The sequence below is a fragment of the Mus caroli genome, chromosome 5, assembly GCF_900094665.2.
Source record: "Mus caroli chromosome 5, CAROLI_EIJ_v1.1, whole genome shotgun sequence".
NCBI classification, from domain to species: Eukaryota; Metazoa; Chordata; class Mammalia; order Rodentia; family Muridae; genus Mus; species Mus caroli.
Window position 1 is genome coordinate 137,898,558 of NC_034574.1, and position 9,834 is coordinate 137,908,391.

At 47.1% G+C, this 9,834-nt stretch overlaps 1 protein-coding gene across 4 annotated transcripts in view; it reads left to right on the plus strand.

Annotated features, from left to right (window-relative positions):
* Positions 1-531: 531 nt before the first annotated feature.
* The window catches only part of Zkscan5 (zinc finger with KRAB and SCAN domains 5), a 17,820-nt gene continuing 8,517 nt past the window's right edge, over positions 532-9,834 (plus strand). For 2 of the 4 annotated variants that reach the window (XM_021163506.2, XM_029477356.1), the window contains exons 1-4: positions 532-1,707; positions 3,813-3,945; positions 7,716-7,798; positions 8,472-8,607. In XM_021163506.2, the coding sequence (XP_021019165.1) occupies positions 1,294-1,707; positions 3,813-3,945; positions 7,716-7,798; positions 8,472-8,607 (766 nt within the window). In that variant the 5' untranslated portion in view covers positions 532-1,293. The remainder of the gene's footprint in view (positions 1,708-3,812; positions 3,946-7,715; positions 7,799-8,471; positions 8,608-9,834) is intronic. The other 2 variants (XM_029477355.1, XM_029477357.1) reach the window with 1 other exon arrangement.

The following is a 9,834-nucleotide window of genomic DNA, read 5'->3' on the forward strand; positions in this document are numbered from 1 at the left end:
GAGCCAGTCACGTCTCCCCAGCAGCATATTAATAAGCCCTGGAGACAGAGAGCCACAGCCATATTGGCTAGACTTTGTTGTTCGCGCGCAGCTCCTTGGGAGATGTAGTCCCGAGAGCCTCTACTACTCTAGGGCAATAAAGAATCTTTGCGTGTGTTTAGAAACGTGGCCAGGATGGTGCAGATCTACTTCAGTTCCAGAGTGCTACGGAGGGTGGGTGAGGCTGTGCTCGAGCAATCAGAGGAGAGAGAGTGTGGACCTATTTTGTTTGTTTGTTTTCCCCGACCGGCCCCCTAGATTCCTACCCTGGTGGGGCTAAACCCATGCTCCGGTTTTGGGGGTGGAAAATAGATTGGCTCTATTTATCTAAGGCTCTTGTAGCCTCTTGCCTGAGGGTGTCTGATTGGTCAGCTCCACAAGGGGGCGGGCTCAGGAGTAGCTCCTCCTTCCCGCTGTGCTGCTAGGACCTCCGGGATTCCTAGAGAGGCCGCGGAAGCGCTCTTGGGGGTGGGATTTATGGCTGAAGCTCGTACTTGGTTACTTCCGGCGATGAACTGTTGGAAAGTGTCGGACTTGCCTCTCTCTTGGCTTGTGAGAATTCCATCTTCCAAGCCTGGGCTGCGGGGAGCTTGATCTTTGGGTCCCCGGGACTTAAAGACTGGAGAGGAGCTGGTAGGACATTGTGTCCACACTGGAGTCCTGTCCCTAACCTTGACCCGGCTGGTCTCTGTCTCCAGGTCAGGAGCTATTACGAAGGATCCAGGTCCAAATTTTTAGTATAACCGTGCTTCTCATAGAACTAATGAAGTCTTTCGTTTATCTATCAAGCTCTTATGGCTTGAAAGCCAGAATGAGATATGACCATTTTAATGGGTTTCATTCCTATACTGACTTAAGTTTGGCTTATGATCGAGAGAAGAAACGACCCCGTCTGGAATAATCTTGTCCCGTTATTTATATGAGATATGGACTTTTTCATTTTTAAAACTGTTTTAAGTTGGGCCTGATGTCACTTTTTAATGGCCCCTTTTAAAAACGTTATTAAAATCTGGACGTAGTCGCTATTAGCAGTTTTATGGGAGAAGTGATGACTAACTTCTACTCTATATCTTAAAGTGAATGAGTTTGTTGAGTGGTTTTCTTTAGTATAGATGACGTCGTTGCCACCTCTCTTAGCTAATAATAATTCCAGACATACCAGTAAGGTTGTTCACTACAAAAAGTGCCCTTTAGAAGAGCAGAGAACAAATCGGGTTAGTGTAACGGGCAACCTCTAGAGACCCTTCAGTTGGAATGATAATGACAGAATCCAGGGCAGTTGTACACTTAGAGCCTCCAACTGAGACTCCGCAAGAACAAGCAGACCTTCTCATAGTGAAAGTAGAAGAAGAGGACTGTTCCTGGATGCAGGGATACAACCGGCCAGTGCTTGAGACTTTTTACCAGCGCTTCAAGCACTTCCAGTACCATGAGGCAGCAGGACCCCGCGATGCTCTCAGCCAGCTCCGGGTTCTCTGTTGTGAGTGGCTGAGGCCGGAGCTGCACACCAAAGAGCAGATCCTGGAGCTGCTGGTGCTGGAGCAGTTCCTCACCATCCTGCCTGAAGAGTTTCAGGCCTGGGTGAGAGAGCATCACCCCGAGAGTGGGGAAGAAGCCGTGGCTGTGATAGAGAGTATCCAGAGAGAGCTGGAGGAGCGCAGACAACAGGTGCGTTGCAAGAGGAAACGGGGACAGTGAGGAAGGAGCTGCCATGCAGTCTTAGCCCTGTGGTGCTTCAGTCGTTCATATTCTGGCTTTGCTGTTGTTTTTGAGACAGCCCCACTATGTATCCTTGGGTGTTCTGGATTTCACCAGACCAGAGATCTCTATGTAGACTGGAACTCACAGAGATCCACCTGCGTCTGCCCCGCCCCTCCAAGTGCTAGGATGAAAGGCGTGTGCCACTGTACCCAACATGTAACGAGTTTTAGAGAATAATGTGTTTCTTCCTACTCCTGCCCTTCTTCTTTGAAAATTAAGCTCACATTCCCTACTTGTGTTTCTTTTCTTTTTACCCTTTTGTTCCATTTATGTGAGTACATCATAGCTGTCTTCAGACACACCAGAAGGGGGTGTCAGGTCCCATTACAGATGGTTGTGAGCCACCATGTGGTTGCTGGGAACTGAACTCAGGACCTCTGGAAGAGCAGTCAGTGCTAGTAACCGCTGAGCCATCTCTCCAGCCCCCAGGTTAACTCTTTATTTCCTGGTTTCTGGGTTCTGATGTACTGCCTTTAGTATGGCTTCAGCTATTTTCCCACACATAGCTATACCACTACTCCAGCAACTTAAAAAAAAAAAAAAGATTTTAAATCTTTAGAATTATTTAGCCGGGCGTGGTGGCGCACGCCTTTAATCCCAGCACTCGGGAGGCAGAGGCAGGCGGATTTCTAAGTTCGAGGCCAGCCTGGTCTACAAAGTGAGTTCCAGGACAGCCAGGGCTATACAGAGAAACCCTGTCTCGAAAAAATTATTTAGCCGGGCGTGGTGGCGCACGCCTTTAATCCCAGCACTCGGGAGGCAGAGGCAGGCGGATTTCTNAGTTCGAGGCCAGCCTGGTCTACAAAGTGAGTTCCAGGACAGCCAGAGCTATACAGAGAAACCCTGTCTCGAAAAACCAAAAAAAAAAAAAAAAATTATTTATTGCAGCTGGGCGTGGTGGCGCACGCCTTTGATCCCAGCACTTGGGAGGCAGAGGCAGGAGGATTTCTGAGTTCGAGGCCAGCCTGGTCTACAAAGTGAGTTCCAGGACAGCCAGGGCTATACAGAGAAACCCTGTCTTGAACCCCCCCCCCAAAAAAAAAGAATTATTTATTGTGTATGTATAAGTGTTCTGCCTGCAGGTATGTATGTGCCCAGGGAGCCTAGATAAGGGCGTTAATGTCCCTTGGAGCTAGAGTTGTAGATGGTTGTGAGCCGCCCATGTGGGTGCTGGGAATCAAACCCAGGTCCTCTGCAGGAGCAACAAATGCTCTATAAACAGCTCAGCCACTTCTTTAGTCCTATTTTATTTTAAACTATGTGTTTGCTTGCGCTGATACCCTCAGAAGCCAGAAGAAGGCATTGGGTTCCCTAAAGCTGAAGTTACAGACGGTTGTGAGCCAACTACTGTGTATGTTGAGAACCGAACTTGGATCCTCTGCAAAAGCGCTCTTAGCCACTGAGCCATCTCTCTAGCATCTTCTTCTTCTTTTAAAAAATTTGATTTAATTTATTTTATGTGAATGTGTCTTTTGCCTGAATGTATGTACATATATGTACCACATGTATGCCCGTGGCCCACAGCGGTCAGAAGAGGGTGTCAGATCTCCTGGAACTGCAGTGACATCAGATCTCCTGGAACTGCAGTGACACATGGTTGTGAGCTACTACGTAGGTGCTGGGAACCTAACTCTGGTCCTCAGGAAGAGCAGCCAATGCTCTTAACCTCAGAGTCAACTCTCCAGCCCGTTCTCAACCTCGTTCAGGTGTCTACGGAATGATCACTTCCCTAGCCTCTCAGGCTAAGGTGGAGCGCATCTGTTCTGTCCTGTCGCTGTGGTTTTTTCCCCATGTAACATGAAGTTCATAACGAAGTATTTGCATGTGGGTATGTCTCATGGACGTCTTCTCCCAGTAGGAATAAACCATACTTAAACTGCTACTTAATTGGCTCATTGTAGACACAAGGTGAGTGTTGGACCAGGGGACGGGTGGCAGTCTAATGGACGCTAATGGGTTCGTTCCCATCCCCGTCTGTAATTTTGCTGATTGGTTGTAATTGTGGTTGTTAGATTGCCACAAGTCCCGAAGTACTTCCTCAGAAGATGGTACCACCCGGAGCCACGCAGGAGTCCTTCAGTCACCAGTGTCTACCTGTGGGGGCCCAGCCCGATGGAGAGTCACAGAATCTTCTGGAAGAAAATGGTGAGGCTCATCCGTTCAGTGCAGTCAGTAGTCAATGTGACTAGAAGATGGGGACTCTGGTCACATGGGCAAGGAGGGCCTGGAGTGTGGGCTGGGGGGCTCCCCTGAGAGGACTGAGACTATATTCTGGACTTTCATTCTCAATCCAGAAAAGGGCACTGGGAATATGGGTCCGTGGGCAGTGTGCTCGCCTAGAGCGCAAGCTATGAGTTCCATTGCCAGTGCCCTGTAAACCATGTTGGAGCACACCTGCGATCCCAACACAGGAGGTAGAGGCAGGAGGATCAGCAAGGTCGTCCTGGCTATGTTGCACCTTTGAGGCTGGGCTGTTTGACACCCTGTCTCAAAAACAAAACTAAGAAAGCTATAATAGGGTCAGGGCATAGCCTGGTGGTAGAGTTTACCCTTAGTTCCATTTCATTTCCAGCACCCCCTCCAAAAGCAGAAGTGTGGCAAAAGCGACAATGAAGATGATGTTGCTAAGTATATGGGGCAAGGTTTTCCCCGTCTGATCTGTTTAAATAGTAGTGCAGCAGGAGGCCTGTGATTAGACACGGAAAAGGGAGACGGAGCTAAGAGTTAGAGAGGCATTGAGGACAAGAGAGCTGGGGGGTGGAGGGGGAGGAGGGCAAGATGGAGACCGACGGACATGAAGATGCAGATTCTGCATGGTTTTAAATAGCCACAGGTAGATATGATATCATAAAGAATAGAATAATTGGGATGATTTGTCTGATCTAGGTGGGCAGCTTTTATCATTATCAATTAGTTTTGAAATTTGAAATTATTGTATTGGCATTTTGTGAATTGAGAATTTATTGATATATAAATCTAATATATAAATTATAATTGTTAATTATAAGCTTCTAGAGTTTTTTTTTTTTTTTTTTTTTTTACCGGGTTGCTGGGTGTTGTGGCGACTGACCTCATGGTGGATGGCCATTGTGTGGGGCTGGTGTGGCAGCGAAGAGAACAGAACTCTGGCTGGTGGAGAGTTGGCCAGCAGACAGAGTAGCTGGATGGAGCGGGAACATGGCGGTTCTTTTTTTAATGTTTTCTGCAGCAAGTATAGGGACTATACACACACACACACACACGAATGTTTTCCTTGCATGTATATATATACCATGTGCATGCATTACCTGCAGAGGTCAGAAAAGGCATTGGATTACAGGTGATTGTGAACTGTCTGATGTGGGTGCTGGGAACTGAACTCTGGTCCTCTATAAGAAATGAATGTGGTTTTAGCCATTGAGTCATCTCTACAGCCCCACACCATGTTTGTTTGTTTATTTGTTTGTTTGGGGTTTTTGGTTTTTTGTTTTGTTTTTTGTTTGTTTGTTTGTTAGTTTTTTGAGACAGGGTTTCTCTGTGTAGCCCTGGCTGTCCTGGAACTCACTCTGTAGACCAGGCTGGCCTTAAACTCAGAAACCTGCCTGCCTCTGCCTCCCAATCCCAAGTGCTGGGATCAAAGGCGTGTACCACTTCCCGGCAAGATTACTTTTTAAAAAAAGATTTGTTTATTTTATGTATGTAAGTACACTGTCATTCTCCTCTGGTGAGAGGAGGGCATTGAATCCCATTATAGATGGTTGTGAGCACCATGTGGTTGCTGGGAATTGAACTCAGGACCTCTAGAAGAGCAATCCATGCTCTTAACTTCTGAGCCATCTCTCTAGCCCTAAAGATCACTATTATGCAAGACTGTCCTTTTGGAATAATGGGATTATCTTGTTGGGAAACATCACTTGGGAAAGTTCTTTGTGTTAAATGATTCAATACTGACCAAGAATTCCATAGTTCTTTTAACATAGTCAGGTCTGTCATACCAGTACCCCACTCCTGGTTCTGATTTCTTGGTTTAAGGGGTTTTTAGTTGTTGTTGTTTGGGGTTTTTGTTTGTTTGTTTGTTTGTTTGCTTGCTTGTTTTGTTTTTCAAGATGGGAGTCTCACTGTGTTGCTTGGCTGACCTGAAACTCTCTCTTAAGACCAGGCTGGCCTTGAACTCACAGAGATCTACCTTCTTCTGCCTCCCGAGTGCTGGGATTAAAGCTGTGCATTATCACCACCCAGCCCAATTTCTTGTTTTAATTAGCTTTCTCTTGCTGTGATGAAACACCATAGGCAAAACCAACTTGGAGAGGAAAGGGTTTATTTCATCTTATAGCTTGGAGTCCATTGTCCAGAGAAGTCTGGCCAGGAACTCAAGGCAGGAACCTGGAAGTGAGAGCTGCGGCAGAGGCTGGGCATGAGTGCTGCTTGCTGACTTGCCCCTCAGGGCTTATTCAGCCTGCCTTCTTATGGCACCTAGGACCACCAGGCCAGGGGTGGCACTGCCCACAGTGACCCAGGCCCTCTCGCTTCAGTCATCAATCGAGAAATACCCTATAGTCTTGCTTATGGAGGCATTCTCTCAATTAAGAGGCCTTCTTCCCAGATGACCCCCAGCTTGTGTCAAGTTGACAGAGCAGCATCCAGTGAGTGTCCATTCTTACCACTGTATCCTCTGTGGCCTTGCTGGGAACCGTGAATGAACAATGCTTAACGACCCTGATGAGCAAGTGGGTTTCTCTCAGTGTCCATGTGGACGCTCAGGGCAAGTCACTTGTCAACCCGTGCTGAGATGGAGCGTGCTACATATGGGGCTGATGTGCTGAAGAGTCAGCTGGTTGCTCTCTTTCTAGAGGATCCAGGTTTGCTTCCCAGGATCCACATGGCAGTTTACAACTGTCTGTAACTCTAATTCCAAGGGGATCTGATGCCCTCTTCTGACCTCTGTGGGCCGTGCATGCATGTAGTGTGGAGGCACCATACCTTTACATATAAAAATAAATCTTAAAAAAAATTGTTACATGTGATAAGCGTCATTCTAGTTGTAAAACAATTTCTTTTTTGTTCTTTAGGAAGCCAATCTCCTCCCTCTCTCTCTCTCTCTCTCTCTCTCTCTGTTTTTGAGACAGGGTCTTATTATGTAGCTCTATTGTGGCTGTATTGGAATTCACTATGTCAACCAAGTAGGCCTTGAACTCACCGAGATCCTCCTGCCTACCTCTGACACCTAAGTGCTGGTATTAAAAGGTGTGCTCAGCCATGCTTGGCTTTAATCCTACTCTTAAAATCATCTTAAGTTAGTTAATAAGAAAAACTCAAAAACTAAACTATGTTCATTAGGCCTTGTCAATAGGCCAGTCCATACTGCTGGGTACAGTGGCACATACCTGTGATACCAGCTACTTGGGAAGCTGAGGCAGGAGGATCTGGTTAGTCCAGGCAGTAGAGTAAGACAGAATCTGCCCTGTGCTGAGATCTGAAGGTAACTTGTTAGCACATTAAAAACTTGTGAAATTCTGGGGGGTGTAGGTTTCCTTCCCCTAAGCACAGCTGAATGCCTCTGTTACTGAGGGGTGGCCCAGGAAGATTAGCTTTCCTAAAGCAGGAGACTAAGAGATTTTGTTTTTAGACAGGGGGAGTGGATGGGAGGGAGAGAGGGAGGTGGGAGGGGGCGTGTCTCACTAAGTGTCCCTGGTTGGCTTCGAACTCAGAGATCCGCTGGCCTCTGTCTCTTGAGCACTAGGATTAAAGGTATGCACCACCATGCCCAGCTGGTCCGGTGTTTTGGAAGAGAGGGGAGCACAGGCCCAGAATGGAAAGGCTCCTGAGAGCCAAGGTGAACTTAGCTTGGGTGCCTCAGGTCCTCAGGCAAAGGTGGGGCATGACAGCACTGTGAACCTGACTAGATACTCTCACTTATTCCTTTTCTCCACGCTCAGCCCTTCCTGTTCTCCAGGTTTCTTCCGTTCCCCTGAAGGACAGCCAGGAGCTGACAGATTCACTCCTCTCAGATGGGCCCCAGGTGAGCTAGCACTCTTCTGCCCTCTGTGAGAATACGGACCCCTTCTCAGCCTCCATCCCCTTCTGTCCTAGTTCTGTTACTGGTTCCTGTGAAAATACCCTGATGAACACAGCGTATGGAAGAAAGGGTTTATTTTAGCTCCCTGTAGGTCTCAGTGAATCACAGAAATCAGAGCGGCAAGAACTTGAGACAAGTGGTCACCTGTCACATCATACCCACAATCCAGACCAGAGAAAAATAAGTGGGCGCTGACTCAGCTCCCTCTCGCTCTCTCCCCCCTCCCCTCCCCCTCTCCTCTTACTCAATCTAGGAACCTAACCTAGGGAATGATACCGCCCACAGTAGGCTGGGTCTTCCCAAATTATTCCTTTAATTAAGAAAAGATTCCTCATAGGGCTGTCTACAGGCTGATGTAATCTAGACATTCCCTCATTGAGAGGTACTTGCCTGGAGATTCTAGGTTGTGACACCATGTTTAGCAGATATATTTACCTAGTTGCCAGGCCTGTCTGTGGTTGATGCCTCCTGTTCATTCCCTCAGTCCTTTTCCTTTATGATTAATACCTGCCCTTTGGGTGCACGGTCTCTCCCCTGGTTTCTGACTTAGTGCTCCCAGGTTTTGCCCTCATTTGCATACAGGGAGTGGGAACTTAGCAGAGATCTCCCATTTCAGAAGTTGGTGAAAATTGAAGATGTGGCTGATGTAGCTGTGTCCTTCATCCTGGAGGAATGGGCACATTTGGACCAGTCCCAGAAGTCTCTCAGTAGGGATGGCAGAAAGGAGGACTGTGAGAGTACCACTCCTGTGGGTAAGGAATGTCGACCTGCCTGGGGAGGACTCACCAGTTTTGTTATCTTGTAAAGAGTTTGTGTAGCATGTCCGTCACCTATGCATATTTTTTTTTAATTTCTTTTATGTATATAAGTACACAGTCGCTGTCTTCAGACACCCCAGAGGAGGCCATCAGATCCTGTTACAGATGGTTGTGAGCCACCATGTGGTTGCTGGGATTTGAACTCAGGACCTCTGGAAGAGCAGCCAGTGCTCTTAACCGCTGAGCCATCTCTCCAGCCCCCGACTCATGCATGATTTAATTGCTATAGCTTTACTTTATAGTCGTTTGAATTTTTTTATCTTGTTTTGTATTTATGAGTGCTTGCCTTCATGTGTGTGCACCATGTGAATGCCTGATGCCCAGAAGAGAGTGTTAAATCCTCTGAAACTGGAGACTTACGAGCCACCATGTGGTCACTGGGAATCAAGCCCGGGTCCTCAGCAAGAGCAGCCAATGCTCTCAACTGCTGAGCCATCTCTCCGGTCCTTTACCTTATAACCTTTGAAAGTCAATCAACATGTGTTTGCAAATATTTCTAACTTAGTCAGGGTGTGATTAAGACTATTAGTATGGGGGAGATAGTTTTTACATTTTTTACATGTTTATTAGTGTGTATATATGCGATGTGTTTGCATACCATTAGATAGAGGTCATAGGACAACTTCCTTTTTCTTCTGAGACCAAGATCTCACTTTGTAGCTCCGGTTGGCCTGGACTTGGTTCGTAGACCAGGCTGGCTTCAAAGTCACAGAAATCCACCTGCTTCTGCCTCCCGAATGCTGGAATTAAAGGTGTGAGCCATCACACCTGGCAAAGGACAACTTTGAATCATTTCTGTTTAACCACCTTTATGTTTAGGGATCAACCTTAGGCTGTCGGGCCTGCAAGTCAAGTGGCTTTATCTGACGAGTCAAGTTACCAGCCCTGTTTTTGTTCTATGAGATTATTTTATTTTATATGTGTGTTTTGATTGCATGTATGCGTGTGTACCATGTGCATGTGGGTGCCTGTGGAGGCCGCAAGAGGGTGCTATCCTGGAGTAACAGATACGTGTAAGTGACCGTGTGCTCGCAACTCAGGCCCCCGTAAGAGCAACCAATGCCCTTAACTCCTGAGCTCTCTTCTCTGCCTGTTTCTGGTCTCTCTTCTCTGCCTGTTTCTGGTCTCTCTTCTCTGCCTGTTTCTGGTCTCTCTTCTCTG